Source organism: Talpa occidentalis, unplaced genomic scaffold, assembly GCF_014898055.3.
Source record: "Talpa occidentalis isolate TD23 unplaced genomic scaffold, MPIMG_talOcc4v2.1 talOcc4.13, whole genome shotgun sequence".
In the NCBI taxonomy this organism is placed as follows: Eukaryota; Metazoa; Chordata; class Mammalia; order Eulipotyphla; family Talpidae; genus Talpa; species Talpa occidentalis.
In genome coordinates, this window is record NW_023601322.1 from 18,279,687 (window position 1) to 18,300,917 (window position 21,231).

General features: G+C 53.4%; 1 protein-coding gene across 4 annotated transcripts in view; it reads left to right on the forward strand.

Annotated features, from left to right (window-relative positions):
• MYO5B (myosin VB) overlaps positions 1-21,231 on the forward strand; it is a 272,753-nt gene that overhangs the window by 232,908 nt on the left and 18,614 nt on the right. For 2 of the 4 annotated variants that reach the window (XM_054694051.1, XM_054694052.1), the window contains exons 26-32: positions 472-612; positions 4,218-4,283; positions 6,670-6,909; positions 7,671-7,771; positions 16,849-17,047; positions 20,303-20,396; positions 21,084-21,227. In XM_054694051.1, coding sequence (XP_054550026.1) covers positions 472-612; positions 4,218-4,283; positions 6,670-6,909; positions 7,671-7,771; positions 16,849-17,047; positions 20,303-20,396; positions 21,084-21,227 — 985 coding nt within the window. Of the gene's footprint in view, positions 1-471; positions 613-4,217; positions 4,284-6,669; positions 6,910-7,670; positions 7,772-14,220; positions 14,299-16,848; positions 17,048-20,302; positions 20,397-21,083; positions 21,228-21,231 lie in introns of all 4 variants that reach the window. The other 2 variants (XM_054694054.1, XM_054694053.1) reach the window with 2 other exon arrangements.

Here is a 21,231-nt window from a genome sequence, read left to right on the forward strand (position 1 = left end):
TGCTGGAGAAATCAGTCAGGGCAGGCAGGTGTTGGTTCTGCTTCAAGGTGCACATTTCCAGTGATCAGTTACCAAGATGATTCTCTATCAGGAAATGTTATGTCCTGTGCTTTACAATTTCTCTGGTGTGAGATCATTTTCTAAAAGTGGAGTGTTTTACCTTCCAAACAAAATAGCTGTGTCTTTATCCATTTGTTCCTGGAATATATGATCGGTCACCTTAAGTGACCCACATGGGAGAACTATAAATGGGTGAGACGCAGATGTGATCTAGAAGGAAAATGAGGCCAGAGCACCAACTTGAATATGAGGAATGGTGGTTGGCTGCTACTGGCTTTGTATCAGAGGCGGGGATGCCATTTCAAAGCAGAGAGAAGACAGGTGGCTGATTGATATCAAGGCAGACAGTATGTTCCCGATAGCATTTATGATCCTGAAGCCTCCTCTTCCCTGCTCTGTCCTCCCGTGAAGGAAATTGGTCTGGAGAAGGCGGCCATGGACATGACAGTCTTCCTGAAGCTGCAGAAGAGAGTGCGGGAGCTTGAACAGGAAAGGAAGAAGCTGCAGGTGCAGCTGGAGAAGAGAGAGCAGCAGGACAGCAAGAAAGCCCAGGTGCGTGGAGGGGCGGCAGGCCTATGAGCAGCACCCTCGAAGTGCTGGGGACAGAGAATGGTCTGGCTCCCTCCTGCCAGGGCTCCTGTGCAGGGCAGGACCCCAGGGGTTCCGCAGGGCTCCAGAGGAGAAACACATGCTTCTCTTGAGTTGGTATCATACTGATTCTTCTCTACTTCTGCCCAGTTGGACAGAAGTAAGCTGCAGTATCCCCCACAGCAAAGGATTCCCTCTGGTGAAGCGGGGTTGGGGGGGTACCTATGGCATCATCACCACTTGCAGAGAGAAACAGGGTGTGTGATTAAAGTGTAAGTGCAGCAGAAGTCAAATTAGAGTAGAGAAAACTGGTTGCCCTTTCAGAGCCAGAAATGACCATGGGCTGGCGTTTAACCCCATGGGGTCAAGGGCAGACCAAGGTGCCATCACTCACCCCTCCTTTCCATGACTGCACCCAGGCCTCAGTCCAGATCATCATCAGCATCTGGAGTCTTTAGAGGAAATTGTGTCCCCAGACATAATACTGCATCTCAAGGACCTGCTGGGCGCCTGAACTATGCTCAGCCCTGTGTTGGTGTCAGGATCCAAATACGTGTGCAAAGTGCTTATTCAAAGAGGCAATGAAATGCAAGAGAAATCCCCAGCCATTAAGGAATTTCTGTTCTAGTTCAGGAGGACCACACAGAACACAAATGATAAGTAAGTAATATGGACAGTGCTCAAATATATGCCAGTCTGGGCACAAGCAGCTTGGTGCTGGGGCATGGAAGAAAGCAGTAATAGGAGAGCAGATCCTCTTGCTATTTCCTGGCAAGTAAAGGGCTGCTTCTAACGGGATAAAGGCCGATTCTGACGTGGGCTGTATCATTAACAACCTCGTCGCAGGACTGTCGAAGCCCTCTGGTCTGTTCTCAGGCCTGAATCGTCGATGTTGGGGCTTGACACCCTTCCCGCACCCCCAGTCCTAGCCCTGCTCCCACCTCTACACACCACACTGGCTTCCCTTTACATCACATGCGAGATAGACTTGATCTGTATTGCTGGCAAATTGTTGGATTTCTTCCTGAGCAGAAAGGGGGAAGGTAAATCTTGCTGATGGATTTAACTCTCTCAGGTGGATTAGATGCAGAATGGAGAGTGAAAGAGGTAGGTTTATAAAATGACTCGTTCAATTAGAAGGGAAGCTGCCCTGACAGGCGAGCACAAATCAAGCCTGAGGAAAAGCTGTGCGGGCCGCTCTGCCCTCCCGGCCCCTCCCAGAGCCTGACTCTCCAGGTCCCCACTCCGGAAATGCCAGAGCCTTCTTGAGTCCTGGCTTTAGGACTTCTGTGTGTCTTGATACCAGATTGAAAAAAAGAAATCACAGAGCCAGAGTTAGACTTGGCCCAGCGCCCAGTGATGTGCCTGCGGATTCTCTGTTAAGGGACAGTGACCCTTTTCTGATGGAGTTTAGTGAGGGGAGCAGGGGAGAACATGGATACCCTCGACAGCATCCTGAACCCAGCTTCAGAGCTTGGATCTGCCCTGGTCCTGAGCCATCTGGGCCTTTATTCACACTTGCTCTATATGAGGAATGACAGGGGTCTGTGGGGTGTATCCTTGTGTGGGATGATGGGTCCACCTGAGGATGGGGCCTCTGTGATGGCCAGCCAGGCTGTCTGTGTATTTGACTTCCTGTCTATCTGCTCCCTTTCCCAAGGCCCCGCAATGCCACCAAGGGTGACACCAGCGGGCTGACCACTAGGAAGCCTAACTTGCCAGTGCATCTTAATATTCACCTCTCTTTGGATCTGATTAGAGGATCAACATTTTTCTTTCTTTTTTTATTTGTTTATTTTTAAGATTTGTTTATATAAGAACCGGGGTACAGACCAGATGTGCAGGAGGGCGAGAGGATTCACCAGAGACAGAGCAGGGAACAGAACAGGCAGACAAACAAATACACTGCTGAGGGGAGCAGCGGGTGAGACAGGAGAAGTCTGCTGCACCATGTGGGACACTCGCTGGCCAGCTGGGATCCAACCGGCGCTGCAGAGGCTGCGGACAGCTTCACAGTGTGGCGCTCAACTGCTTGTGCCACCAGGGGAGGCTCAATCTACATTTTTCAACAACAGATGCACTCAACAATTATCCATGTTTGTGCAGCAAATCCACACTACATGGGCTGCAAGTCCCAGCCTCTCACAGTGACAGCAGGTTAAGAAGTGACCCTGAACAGTTACATCCCCTACCATGGGTGCTGGTGGGAGCAAAGCAGAGACTGGCACCTTGAAGAGTTGTTTCTTTTCCCCCAGGGTGCAGGGCTGGAAATTATGCAGTCATCGTAGCAGTCACCGCACTGCAGATGATGTGATGCGCACTGTCAGGTTGAGGCTCCCAATAGCCATCTCATTCAGAGATGGTCACCTATGACTTGAAATCACCCCTTTCATTGACTATTTACATGCGTGTTTCTATCCCTTCTCAGTCGACGATTCAAGTCCAATAGCTGCCAAACACTGACAGTAAGCAGTGTGTCTGTGGAGTCTGGTATCACTCAGGGTTGTTGACTCTAAGTAGAGGAGGCTGGCCTGGCGTCTTAGTCTTCATCTTACCAGACTCCTCAGTTGGGTCTGAATGGACTGGCATTCCAGGTGTTGCCATCCACACCCACTCAATTTGGAGTTCTGGCATCATGGGGAACCAGCGGTCTTGCTGCCTGTTACCAAGTGGCATGGAAGAAGCAGCTTCTCCATCAGGTGCTTAGTGATTTGGTTGGGAAAACAGACTATACATGTACACATATATGCACCCAAGTAAACTAGAGCAGGTCATTAGCCTGGTTAATAATTGCATAATTTAAAAAAATAATTGCATAATTATTACATATTAACTAACCTCCTTAATAAGTACATAATCATTATAAATTCATTAATCCTTAAATCTCAGTATTTCCAAGGGCTGCCACAACAAAGTGCCATCGCTGGATGTCTTAAAACAACATTTATTCTCTCTAGAGACCAGGTGCCAAAAATTAAGGTGTTGACAGGGCCATGGGCTCTAAAGGCTCAGGGAGAATGTGCTCCCTGCCTCTGAGTTTCTCGTGTTGCTGGCGACCCTGACTTGCAGTGGGTCACCCCACCGCCGCCTTGTCTTCATGTGGCCTACGTCCATGTGTGCTCTCTTCTCTCCTTAGAGGGACGTTACGTATCTTGACTAGGCCCACCCTTGATTACCTTTCCACGTGATTCCGTCTGCAAACAGGTCATAGTCACAAGTTCTGGGGGTTAGGACCACAGTGTCTCTTTGGGGGGGGGTGGGAGAAATTTAACCGCTAGCACAGTGTTCTACATATTCAAACTTCCACATATATGCGAGTGTCTGAGGGGCCCTGGCAATGAAGTTACGCACTGGGTGAGGGCAGGCAAGAGGGAGTTTGTTCTGAAGAACCTGATGGGGCCCTGGAGCTGCGTTTTGAAGGTGGAAAGGAAGTGGACTGGTGGAGGGAGGTTCGCTGGTACAAGGGAAAACAAGCAGGTCTGATCATGGCTAGAAAGGCAACGGCGGAGTAACAGCCTCAGCGGACAGTTCAAGTCCAATAGCCTCACTTCCCATCTCTCTGTCCGCAGGAGGAGCAACTGAAGAATGAGGCAGACTTAGACCAGGACGCGGATCTTGCCTACAACAGCCTGAAGGTAAGACTCCTGGGGAACAAGCTGCCTTGCGTTCTCACCCTCCGCAGACAGATGACGGACAAAGCTGGGTCCAGGAGGCAGGCCCTGAGCTGAGGGCTGCTAGTAAGCGTGGTTCCTCCTGCCCACACTTCAGTTTCTTTGAAATGAAGGAAATGTGTGTTTACTACAAGAAACCATAAGATATGCTGATAGGAAACTGTTCCCTCTAGTGACCATACTTCTGACAGAAAATATGCGGGTTTTCCACGTAAGCAATCCCGCAGTTCTCTGAGGACACCAACTGGGTGTTCTGTCACTTACTTCAGCTTGGGCACGAATTACCCGGAATTCACTGGTTAGGGGCTCAGGCCCGCACGACTGCCCCCACTTCAGACGCCAATCACAGGGGTCTCAGGTTTACACCCTCTGTCCAGCTGGGGTACAAATCCGGTGTTTCCAGGGCTGATGGTCGACATTTTCCAAGAGTTACCTCATCAGGTATGACTGAAAGGGGCTTATTACGGATAACAAAAGACACCGCTCTCTGGAATCTCTAAAGGTTTTAGATGCTCTGGGCCAGAGACAAAATCTATACTGTTAGGGCACATGTATGTTACCTCCCTGGTGCAGGGTCAGCTCAAGTAAAATGTGGCCAGTGGAACAAAACCACCTTGAAAAATAATCAAGACTGGCCTGGAGCGCCATCCACCCCCCCACCGCCATGCTGGCCTGGCAGGAGGCCATAAGGGGGAGGATGGGGCTTGAGGGTCCCAGAGCTGGTCTCCCGTGCGATGGGGAGCCTGCCGGTGACCTGGAGGAGCATGCAGAAAGGGACAGAATGTGCCCACTCCCTGCTCCCAGTCTCAGGGACTCGGGAACTAGGAATTGATCCAAACTGCCAGAGTCAGTTACTCTGGTCCCACTTATGGGAACTCTGGTGACTCTTGCCTCACCCAGGAGAACATCCTGGAATCATTCCTCTGGCCTTGAACAACCGGGTCACACCAGTGATTTAAAAACAGGAGGTTTTGTGGGGGTTTCTTCCTTAATTATTCATTAGCCTTATTTTCCTCGTGAGATATTTGGAAGATGTAAAACCCTCCAAAGGGCAGGAACATCTCTGCCATGTGGGTGCCTGTGCCTCCCTCATGCCCGTCTCTCCAAGGGAGGAAAGGAGCTGTGAGCTTGTAGGCTGCCGGGCCTCAGCCCCGCCCCTGTCCCAGCCCTGGGGACAGTCCAGACCAGGGGTTCTCCGAGCCTCGTCCCCGGGGCCGGGAGCTTCATAGGAACATGTAAATGCAAATCTTAGACCTCAGCCCAGACCTGCTGACTGAGAAGCTTTGTGGTGGAGCCCAGCTCTGCTTCCTCATACCTCCTTCCCAGGGATTCCGCTGCCTGCTCATTTGTGAGAGCCACTGTTCCAGCGTGTCAGCAGGCACGGTTCAAAGACTCCTTTGCTCCACTCAGCCTCCCGGGGATACGTTCCTACAGGCCGCACCTCACTGCCCAGCCCGGGACATGTTCAGTGAGGGCTCAATCATCTCAAAACTCGCACAGCTCAGTAACTGCTCCTTGGAGCCTCTGCTGCTGGCCAGGTTTCTCAGGCAGCTGGCCCTAGATTTCCTCTCATTGCCCCCGATGAAATCTGACTTGACCTTGTTGTCAGTGCAGTTACCGATCTACAGCCTTTACTGAGTGAGCTACCACTTTAGCCACCATCATGTCTCCTCCCTCCACCCACACCCGAGAAAACTGAGGTCCCAGGGCCCAGTTAATCCTCCAGCTATGATGAGGACTGGTGTCCCTGTCCCCACAGCCAGTGCTTCTTTGCCGGGAGGTCCTGGCTCTCTGGGGGTGGCACCTTTCTTAGAGCAGGAGAACTACCTGGGCACCAAGTAGATCCCCAACTCCTGACCTTGGTCAGTAGACTCCCCATAGGCTTGCTCTGCAGTGATCCTTAAGTAGAGACTGCCTTATGCCGGGGCCACCCGCATTTCTGCAGACTCACCATCTCCATGCATGGTCCTGATTCTCCCAGAAATGGCCCCATGTGTGGGGAAGAATGGCCTGAGGTCAGGGGGCCAGGCTTTGAACGTACTATGTGCCCTCCTCAGCCTGGCATTTCCACAAGGAAGGTTTCACAGCCACATGCACTTAGAAACATGAACACCAGTGAATCACACCAGTCACCTGGGATTGGGAGTTCAAATCCAGACCCTGGTTTTGATGGCTGGCCGAGTCCAGTCAGAACTTTGGCTGTGTGCTTCATCATTAAAAAGGGAAGGTTGCACCTACCTTCCTAAGAAGACAAGGCAGGCTGGTTAAGGAAGGCAGAGGAGTAGGCCCACATGGGAGAGGGCCTGAAACCCAGGGAGTAATGGGATGTGTCACTCGGGCTGTCTTCCAGAGGCAAGAGCTGGAGTCGGAGAACAAGAAGCTCAAGAATGACCTGAATGAGCTGAGGAAAGCCGTGGCCGACCAAGCCACACAGAACAACTCCACCCACAGCTCCCCAGACAGCTACAGTCTGCTACTGAACCAGCTCAAGCTGGCCAGTGAGGAACTTGAGGTTCGCAAAGAGGAGGTGCTCATCCTGAGGACCCAGATTGTCAGCGCTGACCAGCGCCGGCTTGCTGGCAAGAGCACGGTAACAAGATGGCGGCTGTGGCTGGGCTAGTTCGGGCATGACTCTCAATAATAGAGTTGGTGTGTTTCTTACACATCTTTACCCGTGAGGGGCTTAAACCTGAAAGAGGAGTCTTTTGCCCTTCTCTCTCCTCTAAAGGCAAAGCAGGGTACTTGCTGCTTTTCCAGCATCACCTTTGATAGAAGACTTTGTTGGAGGTTTCTAGAATCTTCTGAAGTTTCTCAATATGGACACATTCAAAAGGAATAAGGTGCAGTGTTAGAGACACTGCACAGCCTAAACAGTCCTTTGATTTCATTTTTCACCTCATGCCTTGCCCCTTGCTATTTACTTTGTTTCTGAGAGGGAGAGTCTCTGCCCTCCCAGGTTAGCAAGAGCAGGTAGGTCACTGTGAGCTCTAAGAGCCTGGTCCCTCTGTGCATGGGCACTGGAATGGTGTGTGAGGATAGGGTACAGTCATGAGTGTGGAGGGTTCAACATTGACATAGATTTTAGTCATATCTGCTGGATTTGAGTGCTTTCCACCTGCCTTCCACCATTCCACACTCAGTGCCTGCCACAGCCAGTTCCTAGTTCTCGTCAGTAATGTCTATTCCACTGTGACTTTTCTCAAATCATGGCTGCCTGGGGATTGCTGCTCTCTGAGGTCTTCCTGGTCCTTTGTCTTTGTGTTTATACCTCTCTATATACTTAAAGTCATTTTGTGGCAATTGTTTGTATAACCAGCCTTACTTTTTTTTTTTTATATCTGGGTCTTCTAGGAGCCAAGCATTAACTCCAGAACAAGTTGGCCAAACAGTGAAAAGCATGTAGATCAAGAAGATGCTATCGAGGCCTATCACGGGGTCTGCCAGGCAAACAGGTAAGTCCCACCTCCTGTAACTGTACCTGGGGGGGCACTGGCCAAGGGGCCCTGGGCTGTGAAGGCCTCATGCTGACCATTGCTCTGCACCAGGGCCTTCTCTAGAAGGCAAGAGAAGGAACAGATTCAGTTAGTCCCACACCCTTAGGAAACCCCTGTTAGCTCCAGCAAAACTCCAAGAACATCCCTGGAGCATCTAGAACCCAGATCCTCTGACAAACATTCAGGAAGGAAGCTTCTCTGGAGGGTTAGTAGGAGACAGGATAGAAAGAACTGTGAGTGACTTGTCTTGAGAGATGGCCAGCACAAAGGGCCCAGCTCAGTCCTAGGAGGGGCGCTACTTCTGCTGTCTGCTCTCACACACTGTCCTTATTCAACCCAGGCCCAACCCCTACTCAAAGGAATAGAATCCAAAGTAGACACTCTTGAGGCTGGCTAGGGAAGTCTTACCCTTGCCATATCGGCCAAAGTGAGATTTGCCTGCAGTTTAATTTGTTGGACCTTAGTCAGTCCTCAGGATGAGCTGCCCGGGATTAAGGCAATGGGAACCCTCTTGCAGCCTCTGTCCATGCAGCAGGTCCTAGAAAGTGACTGACAGAGGCACTGGGCCCCCGGGATGTAGGAGAAAATAGAGACCCCAAAATCTAAGAGCCAAGTGGTAGAGAATGTGGACTCTGGAGTCCATTTGCTATTGTCAGTAACTTTCACAGGCACTCAGTGCCTCCGTTTGCTCACCTGTGTGTTGGGGACAAGTCATGCTGCCTCCCTCACGGGGTGATTGAGAAGCTGAGGTGAATCAGTCAGTGTAAAACATGCGTGAGTGTTGGTATCGGTGTTGTGATGACATATACCGCCTTCTTGTGCCTCTGGGCATAAAAGATGTGGCCGTCTGTTCCCTGGTTTCCTTTCTCTGACCTCAACTAATTGAATGTTGATCACCAAGCATTTTCTCAACAGCGAGCACTTCCAGAAGACGTCAGTGGGTGGCACTGGAGTGTGACAAGTGTTGAACCTGAAGGCTGAGTGCTGTGGTTTCCATATCTGAGCCAGGCCCTTTCTGAGGGCACTGTGAGGCACATGGCTGGCCTGTAAGTGGCAGAGTCCAGAAGGCCTGACTGTCCACTGGGCCCTTCTGGTCCTCTGCCTGGGTGATCAGAAAGGGAAGGGTGTTGAGTAGCCCCCAGGAGGAGACAAGAGAGACAGGATTTTTTTCCCAGCAGGAGGGAGGGATGTTGAAGGTGAATCTCTCAGTGCTAATGCTGGAATCAAGATTTAGTCATTTCAGATTATCTTGAGTGGAGATAAGGAATGAAACAATAAGAAAAAAGGGCACTGGGCCTCCCCCGTGGCGCAGCGGTTGAGCGCTGGGTTGCGAAGCTGCCTGCGACCTCTGCGGCGCAGTGGTTCGATCCCCAGCTGCTCCCCGGCCACCGGAGGAGGGTCCCACGTGGCGCGCAGACCTCTCCTGCCGCCCGCTGCTCCCCTCAGCAGTGTACTTGGGTCCTTCTGCCTGCTCTGCTCCCTGCTCTGGCTCTGGTGAATTCTCTCACCCTCCCGCGCTTCTGACTGTACCCAGTGCTTGTATAAACAAAACAAACAAACAAACAAATAAATAAATAAAAACATGCCTCTATAAATTAAAAAAAGAAAAGAAAAGAAAAAAGGGCACTGATGAGATTTAAATTAAAGCAAATAAAAGGCAGGAAGCAGGCGTGTTGGTCATGGCAAGCCAGTGAGCAAACCTTCTGGGCCTCAGAACCATCACTGTGACCAGCTCTATTTGTTCATCCAAACGGTTGGCAGGGTTCAGGTCCCAGGTGTCAGCTCTCCCAGGGGCTGCTTAATACCCTGGACTTGTCTTCCTTCACAGGAGTAGTAACACTAGTGATAAAATAAAAATAGCTTTTCTTATATCTTAAAATAATTCCGTTCCCAGCAAGCCCTGGGTACACTGCGGAGCTAATAGCCCGTGAAACCGAGTTAAGTACAGGAAGGAGCTGCTGCCTGGGGAGGGGAAGCTGGAAGAACAGGTTCCCCGGCCCTGCCACAACCTGGGAGTGTCCTCTCCTGATCTGGTAAATCCCAGCCTGGTGGTGGGCGGAGGACCCAGGACCCGGGTTGTGAGTCCCTGGAGCCCCGCCAGCCAGCGAGGGGCTCTCCTTACAAGGGCCGCCTCTCCTCCTCCCCTGCTTTCCTTTCATCGAGGGTGTTCTTCTTAAAACATATCGTTTAGTATGTGTAGGAGCTTGGGAAATCTGTCCTTTCTCTAGAAAAGCTGACACAGGATTTTTCTGGGATTTCTGGAGGGCGCCTAGACCATCCCTGCCGGCCTCCCACGGTCCCTCCGAGTGCCTGCGCTCCCCAGGTTCAGAGCTCTGCGGGGCTGTGTCCTCATCTGCCTCTGTCTTTGTTCTCCAGTGTGGGGAGAGGAGCCCTGTCCAGATGTGCTCTGCGAGCAGCCCCAGGAGTGTGCATGGCCTTGGCCCTCAAAAAGCCCTCCCTGCTGCACTGGGAGAACGAGGGGAAACTGCATCACTCTTACCGTGTGCAGATGACCAGGGCCAGGCTGCTGCGGACAGAGCTGGGCATTGCAGAGTCTGCCTTCTCGGGCTGCCTGGGGTGTCTGTCGGGGTGTCTGGGAGAGATGCTCCCAGGCAGGCCTCCCGGCTAGGCTTGCACTCGAGGCCACAGTTCTCAGCGGAGTGGGAGTGTGGCTGGACTCAAGTCTGGCTCCAAGAAACTGCTCCTTTGGCCACCACCATTTCCGCCCAAGCCTCCCACGTCTGTAGAATGCCAGGGTGAGGCTTCGGGGCATGACTGGATCTTTCCTCAGTCCTGGGCACCCTCCTTGTAGCACCTGGTCACGCAGCAGGTCAAAGAAAGCAGGAGCAGTTTTTTTGCCACCTGGGCTGGGCCGGTAAGCCTGGAGTTATTCACATGCCAGCTTCTAGGCCAGTGGAGGCCTTGTAAGCACAAAGCAGTGTGTGCAGCCCCCTTGGGGTGCCCTTGGAGAGGAAAGCTCAACCTCAGCTGCAGCAGGATGCCCTGTTTGATATGGCAGAGGTGGGGGAAGAGGCCCCCCTTGAACTCTTCCTGCCTAGAAATGCTCGGCTCTCAAGGCCATCAGTGTAATCATCACTTTGACCCACAAGCAAGTCACCCCATGTGTCCAGGTCTGTGGCTTCAAGTGATTCTCTCATTTTTATGTTGGGGTAGCTGCCCCACACTCCTCAGAAGCTCCAGGTGAGGTCCTGGGCAGGTGGGTAGTAAGTCCACACGTGAGGTAAGGAGGTGAGAACAACCACTGAGCACAACGTGGGCTTTTGAGAGACAGGAAACTGCTGATCTTGTTGCTGGTTGGACAAACTGTGGGTCTTGGAGCTGGCGGGACCATGAGTCACAGCAGGGGGAAGATTGTCGAGCCGTAACTCCCCCCTCTCCTCAGAGGAGAAGGGCAATACACATATCCCGCTTTCCACAACTTCACATCATGTCTCTTGCTTTTACAAAAGACCTACATTATTAGTACCTGCTCGCGCTACCCAAAAGAAATCCAGAGAGGAAGTTTGCTTTTACAGCCAAGGGCGAAAACCAGAACTAGTGTTCAGTGCTGGCTCTGCAGCAGCTGTGACGAGGGCGCTCACCCCAAGCAGCGAGAGTGGCCCCACGGAGCTCTTTCCCTGGGAATGCCTTTCTGTTTTCTGTGCATCTTATTCCGGCCATTACCATGTGTAGTGTTATTTTAGGTTTTATGTGTTATTTGGTATGATTGGGCAGGTTATATGGTGGTGGTTTCTTCATTTTAGGCCATTTCAGCTTAGCTAAGATTTCAGAGGTGGTGGGGGAAAGCTGTGTTACCTCAGGCCTTTTCTGGCGCACAGCCTTTACAGTTAGAAGGTTCTGTAATTAAAGATCTAGAAGGAACCACTCAGATAGTTCAGCCAAGCACTTTCACTTACCCGTGAAGAGGCAGGCTCAGAGCACGTAGGAGGTTATCCAGGGCCGAGATCCTTCCGGAGGGTGGTTCGCCAGCAGGTGTGCTCAGTGCTGTGTTCTGCTGCCCCCTACAGTCAGACAGCCCACCTGCTGCTGATTTGTGTGCATCTGTGGCCTCGTTGGGTTCGGGACAGTCGCGCGCACACGGGAGCTTCCCCACGGATATTTGTTGATTTGTTGACATCAAGCACTTGTATTTTAAATAATTCATTCCTGTGAGCGGCTTCGTTCGGGTTTTCCAGCTCACACCACCAGGGGGCGCCCCTCCCTGCCTTTGCCCCTTAGCGCTGAGCCTGCGAGGGAAAGGCCGTGTGGGTTTGGTTCTTTGGCTGGGCGTGGAGGAGGGGCCTGGTGTCAGTTGACGGATTTTTAATTTTTTAATTTGGCTGACCGGCCTGTGCGGTTCTTTTTGTCCATAAGGTCTGGCATGTCACAGAAATAGGAATCTGAGTGTTTCCCTCTGAGTAGGGGGATTAATACAAGGGTCCACCCCCACTGGGGGCCTTGGTAAGGTTTTAGGGATCTGCCATCATGAGAACTACAGGAGTGGGGTGACCATCTGAGAGGCCCAGCAACCCATTTAGAGTCTGGAGGGGGAGCCAGTGTGAGGCGGGGAAGCGTGTTCGGCCAAGGCCAGGAAACCACCTGCTTCCAGCACAGGGATCAGCGTCGGGCAAGTGCTCTCCATCTTGCTGGCCCTCCACGGGCTGGAGCACTGGATCCCTGGGGCCCTTGCCCCGTGATCCCCCCCACCCCCACCAGGAAGGGCCACAGCAGTGCCTGCAGCTGCTCCCGTGTGAAATGTAGGTTAGAGCCTGAGAAGAGAAAGGGGCTAAACCACCAACTCTCCTTCGACACCGCCCGGTCACTCTTGGATTCTGAATAAATGACACACACAGGACAGGGAAGTGCTAAGCACGGGAGGGGGCAGCACAAAGTCTGCAACCAAAGGCAGGATCTGGGGAGGCAGGCAGTATCTGGGTGAGAGCTCTGGATGCTGTGGGGGGCAGGAGTTCTGACAGGAGCCATCACTGGGATAAACTGGTTGGCAGTTGCCCCGTCCCCACCCCCATCGTTTAGCTGGAGGGAGAACAAGCTGCGAAGCGGTAGCCCCAGAGATGCACCCCTGCTAGCTCCCTCTCTCCACTCCTTGAGGCTTTTCAGAGTGGACCTGGTGTTGATGGGACAGGCTTTGCCCCAGCAGAGGCCCATGTGAGCCCCAGGAGCTGGGGCTCCTGTTCATGAGACTGAGCTGAGGACAGGAAATAGGAGCACCGCTCCCTGGACCTCACACAAAAGCTGACAGGAGATTGCAGTGGCTGGCCACGGCCACAGACACTCCTGGGGGTGATTATTTCCCCCCTGAGAGCAGGTAGAATGGCTGCTGCTCCTACAGCCTAATTCCTCTCAGGAAAGCTTGGCTCCAACCAACAGAAGGCCACCCAATCCTGCTGGCCTTTGAGGGTCTCCTGTGTGCCCAGGCTTGTACCAGGTGTGTTAGTGTGTGCAAGGAGCCTGTGGCACACCCCTCATCTCCAAGAGTAGCCCTGCAGGCATCAGACAGACACCAGACAAGTGGAGAGAGCAAAAGAACTTTCCAATAGAAGGCTTCTGGCCTCCCACCTTCCAGATTGAGTAGACAGGGTAAGGTGCCAGTGCCAAGGTCCAGGGAGGAAATTGAGTTCTCAGACCACACATCATAGTTTTTGTTAACATAGATATGCTCATTTTTCAGCTGGAGTGGCGGCAAGGGCACAGGTAGGGCTCACAGTCGGGTGCCGGCAGGCAGCCCCTCAGGTCACCCATTTGCCATTTGGTGTCCAGGTTTTGTGGGTGATGCCAGGAGGCTGCCTATTGGGTCAAGTTTTCTTCATGCAAGACTGAATGAAGCAAGGGTGGAATCAAGCCCGGGGAACACTTACGTGAGTGTTCCTGAGTGGTCAAAGGAGCTAAGCATTGAAGAGCTGGCTCAATAGACGGCCCCTTCCTCATCCTCGCTGCCAGCTGCCCACCAGTGCCAGTTCCCAGGAAGGCAGTGTCCAGGAGACCACCCGGCACAGCCAGTGCCCCTCACCCCAGCAGCTCTCACTGGGCTTGGTCCTCTCCTCCTGCCCGTTCGCATCTCTCCTGAGTGTCCCTCTTCCAAGTGGTTCAGGCAGAGGGGAGGGCCGTGGGGGAGGGACAGGAGGAGCTTGCGAATGACAGCGGCCAGTGCACCCAGCCCCCAGGCTCACCAGGACAGGTGCTGTCCTCGCAGGACCCGCTTCTAGGACAGTAGCGAGAGCCCCGGCGGGGCGGGGTGGGTGGTGGTTTGCAGGCGCCAGGCTAGGAAGCCACTTCTCAGGCTTTCTCCTCTAGTTTTCAACTGACTGGTGTCGCCTTCCTTTCCTGGACCCTCTGCCTCCCTCCTTCCTCGACGCTGGACTCCCTGTTTTTCTGTCCTTTATTTCTAGCAAGACTGAGGACTGGGGATATTTGAATGAAGATGGAGAACTCGGCTTGGCCTACCAAGGCCTAAAGCAAGTTGCCAGGTCAAACATACGCCTTTCTTCCTGTGTCTGCTTTGTCTGTTCCGCCTGCTCATGTCTTGCTTGTTTTTCAGCTGGAGTGGAGGCGAGGGCCCAGGGAGGGCTCACAGTGGGGTGCTGGCAGCCAGCCCCTTGGGTCACCCATCTGCCACTTGGTGTCCGGGTTGTGTGGGTGATGTCGGGGCGGCTGCCTGTTGGGTCAAGGTGCTAACACTCGATGGCCCCCTGGAACCACTGTGGGCGAGGACACTGAAGCTTGGAGGGGTTGAGGAACCTGAGGATCCAGAATTGGAACCTGGCTCCATCGATACCAGAGTCTGAATCCATAAGCCGCTGACCTTCAGCTCTTGGAGGGCAGTTGAGCAAGGAGGTCAGACACGCATAGAAATAGCACAGCCCTGGCCACGTTGCGTGTACATTGCTGTGTGTGTGTTTTCAGGTCTGTGATATATAGCTTTGCTCATGTGAGCCCCCGCAAAAGATGGGGCAGTGCTCGTCAGGCTTGTTTCCTAAAAGAAGGCTCAGCAAGGTGCAGTGAGGGCCACTCCCAGCTCACTCAGCCAGGTGGGGCAGAGTCTGGTCTCACACACCATCTCCGGAGTTCTGCCGTTACAGCAACAAGAGCATCTCTTCTCTGCAAGTCAGAGTCACCTAGTGTGCCAGGTAACATGTCTCCTGGCTCCAAGTTCAAATGTGGCCCCATGATCTGTAGGCAAGGGGACGCCCATACCCCTTCCTTTGCTGGCAGGTTGTAGATCAGAACAGGACCTGCCTCAGGGGGTCATGGAATGGATCAGAGTTAATACAGAAAAAGCGCGTGGTGCAGGCCTGGCATGCAGTAGGCACAGGACAGAGGGTAGCAGCGGCTTCTCTTATTATAAAGGCTAGTGTTCAGGGAGAGCAGAGTCCTGCCCCACCCAGAAGTTTACTATATTGGACTGGGGAGCCCACATGTGAAACCTGTAGGTTCCTCATGGTTCCCTCTCAGCAGACTGGATGGAGTTAAGGCATAACAGATAATGAGTAACACAAAGCACAGGCTGATGCATCAGGAGATTTGGCTTCTAGAACCAGCTCTGCTGCTGGCTGTGGGCTTGGACCGACCCCCCGCCACCCAGCCCTAGTTTTCTTGCCTGCAGGATGAAGTGCCCCCTGCCCCTGGCAGATGCTTGGGTGGCATTCTTGGAGCGGGCACAGAACTTGGGTCTAAGTGACCACGGTCTGTGTGGAAATAAAGATGTGAGCCGTGAGCTCGCTGCAGGGACGGGGAACTGACCCTCAGCACAGTCCCCATCACCCAGGTGTTCCTGTTCTCGCTAAATCTATAACTTAGGACGACGTTGGGTATACCATAGCCAGGACTGGACGCCATCCTGGATATTGTGTGGCTGCAAAAATGCTGATGTCATCACCAAATTCTTCCCCACAGTCATGTTGTTGCGCCTGCCTTTAGAGATCCTGCCTGCCTGGTTGGCGGATCAGGCCTCTTTGTTGCATCGCCCCTGGGAGGAAGCACTGCACCCCATGCTTTATGGGGAAATGCTTCCCTCTGGGAGTGTGTGGTGCAAATGCTCCTGTCTCACCTGCAGAATGAGCAGAGCTGCTCCTCTTCTCACTGCCTCTGGGGCAGCCGGGGCTTGAGCAGTTGCGCACAGGCACTCCCAGCTCCTCCTACCCCGGTCAGTCTTTACCTGCACCCCAGAGACAGACTGGGGTGAATCTTCCACCGTGCAGACCATGCGAGGAAGCCTGTAGTGGTGCCTTTGACCCAGCACCGCTACCTTCTCTCGTGTGAGGTTCGTAGTACCGGATCACCAAGTTTCTGATTCACGTAACTGAGTCCAAAAAGACAGCTCCCTAGTCACGTTGGTATTTAACCTTAGCAGCTGTCATCCCTGGCCTTGTGTCAGCTGGACGGGTGCTCTCCCAGCACTCAAAACATCTTGTGAGACTTCTCCCCGACCGCCTCCAGATCTTTGCTAGGGTGCTCTGCTCCTTGTGGTGACACCAGGTGACCTTAAACCTTCCCCCATGTCATTTAGCCACAGTTCGACTGGAGGGGAAAATTAGAGCTCAGATCAGGCATTAAGTGGGGGTGGGCATGATCAAGATAAAGAAGGGGGCAAATATTTTACCTTTCTAAAATTTGTGGAGAGTCTAGTAAAGAAAATGTGTAATAGAATGTGTTCAATCCACCCGAGTTTGTCTTCTCGAGGACCTTCCTGTGAGTTTTGGGGTTTCCATGCCTGCTGTTACTTAAAAGATGCTGTAAGACATTTCAGCAGATGACATTTTGACCTGGAGAGAATCTCTCAATCCCAAACCAACAGACTGCCGCAGACGAGGGAGTGAGGGGCCTGGGTTGGCATCCTCCGAGAGGACACGCTGGCCTGCTTGCCTGATGTGCCCCTCGGTGCCCATCCAGCTGGGTCTGTGCAATGGCTGCTGCTGTCGCGTGCTTGGCTGCTCACCTGTCACGTGTCCACATGTGGCCCCTTGCCTTGGGGCCCTGACCCAAACCCCACAGTCACCTGCCCTCCTCCCCTGCTGCAGGTTGCTGGAAGCACAGCTGCAGGCTCAGAGCCGTGAGCATGAGGAAGAGGTGGAGCAGCTCAAGGCCCAGGTGGAGGCGCTGAGGGAAGAGCTGGACAAGCAGCAGCAGACCTTCTGCCAGACGCTGCTGCTGTCTCCAGAGGCCCAGGTGGAGTTCGGCGTGCAGCAGGAGCTCTCCCGGCTGACCAACGAGAACCTGGTGAGTAGGGCTGCCCGCTGGGCCCCGGCTCAGCAGACATGCTCCAGAAGAAAATGAGGCCAGGGAGTACCCTTTGCCAAATGGACACGGTTTAGGTTGCTGGCCCTGTGACAGGGCTAAATATAGAAACCTCTAGTTAGCAAGGGTCTAGGACACCATCTCTGTTACGTGTTGCTGTATAACCAACCTCCCCAAACCTAGCTGCGTAACAGCCACCACCACGAAGAGGGTCATGAGTTCTGGGTCCTTGGTGCTGGCTGGGGCGTGGCTCCTTCCCCTGTGTTCTGTGGCTGCCCACCCCCACCATTCACTGGTGACCCCAAGCTGCCTCACATGGTGCTGCTCCAAGAGGGGGAAGGTAGAGCTGGGAGGTCTCTGAAGACCTCAGTCTAGAAGTGGCACAGGGTCACTTCTGCCCCCTGTTTCTGGGAGGAGGAAGAGGAGGAATTGTCGGTGGCCATCCTCACAGATGCTTGCCAAAGGGCCGGAGAAGTGGAAGCCTGCTGTGTCCTCAGAGAGCATACAGGTTAGAGGGGAAGCAGACACGTGAAAAGAGAGAGGCGGGTACTTCTGAAAACATGCTTCTGCATGCGACTAATAAACATGGCAGCCCCCTTATCTGAGGGGGTGCATTCCAAGACACCCAGAGGGTGCCTAAAACTGCAGACGGTACTCTTGCTGTATCCTCTTTCCTAGGCATGCACACCTGTTATAAAGCTTAATTTGTAAATTAGAAACAGTAAGAGATTAACAGCAGGGTAGTTATACTTCAGTGTTTAATCATTATAATGTACTGAGTGTTACGCTAATGGGGTTTCTCTCAAAATACAGCGTATTTTCAAATCACATGTGACCATCAGTAACAAACCATAGAAAGTGAAATCCCAAGTTACTGGGGGACTGTGGTATTACAATGAGAATTGTAGGGGAGGCTTTTAAGAGGAGGTGGAGCTGAGGCAGGAAGGGGACGTGGACCATACAGGCAGAGCGGAGGCACATGGGACACAGGCAGGAGTGAGCTTGCGGGGAACAGTGGGAATCCCCCCAAACCCAACCCACAGCCTCATATACCTGCAGGGCTTCCAGTCCCCTTTATTACCAGGGGACCCCTCAGTGGGTGGCCAGTCCCTCCTCCCAAGGGGGGAAGTGGGTCCTAGACTGGGGATACATATGCAAAGGGCCTGCCCTCCTTCCGTTTCTCCCCGCCACTCGCACGTGTGAGCAGGTGGCTTTATGGAAAGGCTGGCTTCTGCCACATAAAGGAGGCCATGTGGGAGATGCTGGAAGGGTCACTGGCCAGGAGGCCCCTTGCCAGGAAGGCTGTATTCCACGGAGGAACCCCCCCAGCTGAGACAGCTTAGGAGTCAGCGTGCCCTGGGTCTGAACAGGAGCCAGAGTGTCTGGAGGACAAGGAGGCGGCTGATGAGGCTTCAGCTTGCAGCCTGATGGATGATTCCGAGAGCATGGTCTGCCCTGTTTCCCCAGTAGCAGAATTGGGGTTGGGGGGAAAAAGTGGGTCAGTGGGGGGGGTCCTGACACTGGCAGAGATGAGGTCTGTGCACACGGGCCACAATACGGCTGCGGTGCGTCAGGACCCGAGATTACAGGATCCAGGGGACTGACTTCTAGCTGGAGTGACAGGGACGGACTTTGCAGCTCTCCCAGGCCTGTGCGGCAGGAAAGCGAGGATTATTCTGCCTTAAAAATTTAGATATCCCCGGCCATGTTTCCAAGAGTCCTCTTGGGCAGATCTCACTCTTTTGTACAATCCACAGCTTTAGCTTTGTGACTTTGGCCTTGGTAGCGCTCGAAGCCCCTCACCCCCTCACGCGCAGCACTGTGTTCCCTTTTGACTAATTTTTTTTTTAAGTATTCACTTTTTTTTTTTTTAAGATTTATTTATTCATACAAGCACTGGGTACAGTCAGAAGCGCGGGAGGGTGAGAGAATCCACCATAGCCAGAGCGGGGAGCAGAGCAGGCAGAAGGACCGAAGTACACTGCTGAGGGGAGCAGCGGGCTGGCAGGAGAGGTCTGCGCGCCATGTGGGACCCTCCTCCAGTGGCCGGGGAGCAGCCGGGGATCGAACCGGCGCTGCAGAGGCCGTGGGCAGCTTCGCAACCCAGCGCTCAACCGCTGCGCCACCAGGGGAGGCCCTGTGTTCCCTTTTGTTTGCCCTGAATTTGCTGGTTGCCGGCTAGAAAGAGCCCCAGGCGGTTGCAGTTGGCAGCACTGAGAACCACTGCCTTGTAAAGGATTCGTGGTCTAGGATTTAAGGGGCGGGCAGGCACCTCACAGGGGTGGGCAGGTGGAGCCTTGGGCCTCCTAAACTCTTATCCCAGAAACTGGCTGAGATTTCAGGGTCTTGATCGGGGCCAAGGCCTGCCTGCCAGATTCGTCTCTCCTTGGTGGAGCACCTGATGTTTTTCTAGCTGCAAATAGGTGTTGGGGCTTTTATTGCTGGGCCTCCCAGGTGAGAGTGAAGCACTTTGCACAGTGGTGGGAGAGACACAAGTGTGTCTTTTAGTCTATGCTGCCTCGCCTGTCCTTTGGGCTGAGTTTTTAGGCACCTCTCAATTTGACAACTTTTTTTTTTTTTTACTTTTTGACTTTTTGATTAAGATAAATAGCTGAAGTCCTTGAGTGTGTAACTAACTAGGTGTGTCATTTGTCATGGCAGCAGCCCTGGGGTTGAGCTTTTTTGGCTGACTTCCATCTGCAGGCCAACTTTAAAAAATTGTCACACAGATGTTTTCTGAGATACCACATCACTCCTAGTCTCAGAGACCGTGATGGAGGTGGAGCTCCCTGCCTGCCTTTCTGGCCCCAGAGGCCCACTGGCCATGGGCTGGGGGGCCTTGGTGAAGGGCTATTTGCTTCTGGGCCCCAGGTCATCTCGCTGGTCTGCTGGCACTGCCTTCCCCTCCCCCTGCTCATTCCTTCCCGGGTTAGTCTCTGCCCACCTGAGGAACCCCAGGCTGGCCTGGGAGAAGGGAGGAGAATATTGGCCTAGAGAACCCTGGGGTTTGAGACACAGGCAGCCAGAGCCAGGAGGAGCTGGCACCCTCCTGAGAGTAGGAGCTCTGACCCATGTCCTGCTTCCTGTGTCTGGCCCGGAGAGCAGCAAGTGGGGCAGGTCACCTGGTCGCCACAGAGCCCAGCCCTCCTCAGTGACCTTCACACTGAGCCCTGGCATTTTACCCCTGCCCTCTAGGGCAGAGTTGAGGCCATTCTTACCATTTCCTTTTGCTTTCAGGACCTGAAAGAACTGGTAGAAAAGTTGGAAAAGAATGAAAAGAAGCTCAAAAAACAACTGAAGATTTACATGAAGAAAGTCCAGGACCTGGAAGGTGAGTGTGTGAGCGTGTGTTCTGCTGTGTTCTGCGAGTGCACACTGGGAGGGAGGCAAGGCATTACACAGAGACAGCCGCAGGGGCCTCGCCCCGGGCTGTGGCTAGTCAGGCAGGAGAGAGGTCAGTTCTGCACTGGAATCTGGCTCAGAGAGCTCAGGCTGAGATCTAAGTCACTCTCCTCTGACTCCCTGCTACAACTCTAACCACCACGCCCCACCCACTGGTACACCTGCCACCTTCTTGGGACCCTCTCTTGGCCTTGGCACCACCTGGATACCTCTCCCCGCCACCACCACCACATCCTTCCACCCTTGGCTCAAGAGCTGCATCCCGGGCCTAGTCCCCAGGGCTCAAGTCCTGCCCCTCGCTCTTGTCACACCCTGTGCCCGTGGGGTCGTTTCCACCACAGGTTTCCTGTATTAGCTTAATCTCACGTTTATGCTCACCTGCTGCTCTCAAATGGGCCTCAGGCCCTCTCTCCCCATACTCACCCTGTGCTCCTCCATGGACTTCTTTTCTCTATTTTTTATCCTCTATTTTTTATCCTCCTGGTGCTCAGCTCCTGAGATCACACTTGGAGTGCGAGAACTCAGAGAACCCAGAACAGTGGTCCTGGACCTCCCTGCCCCACGGGCCTGAATCTGAAGGGCTCCGTTCATACTCCACCATCTCTTTCCTTCGCAGCTGCACAGGCCTTGGCCCAAAGTGACAGGAAGCGCCATGAGCTCAACAGGCAGGTCACTGTCCAGCGGAAAGAGAAGGACTTCCAGGGCATGCTGGAGTACCACAAGGAGGACGAGGCTCTCCTCATCCGGAACCTGGTGACAGGTCA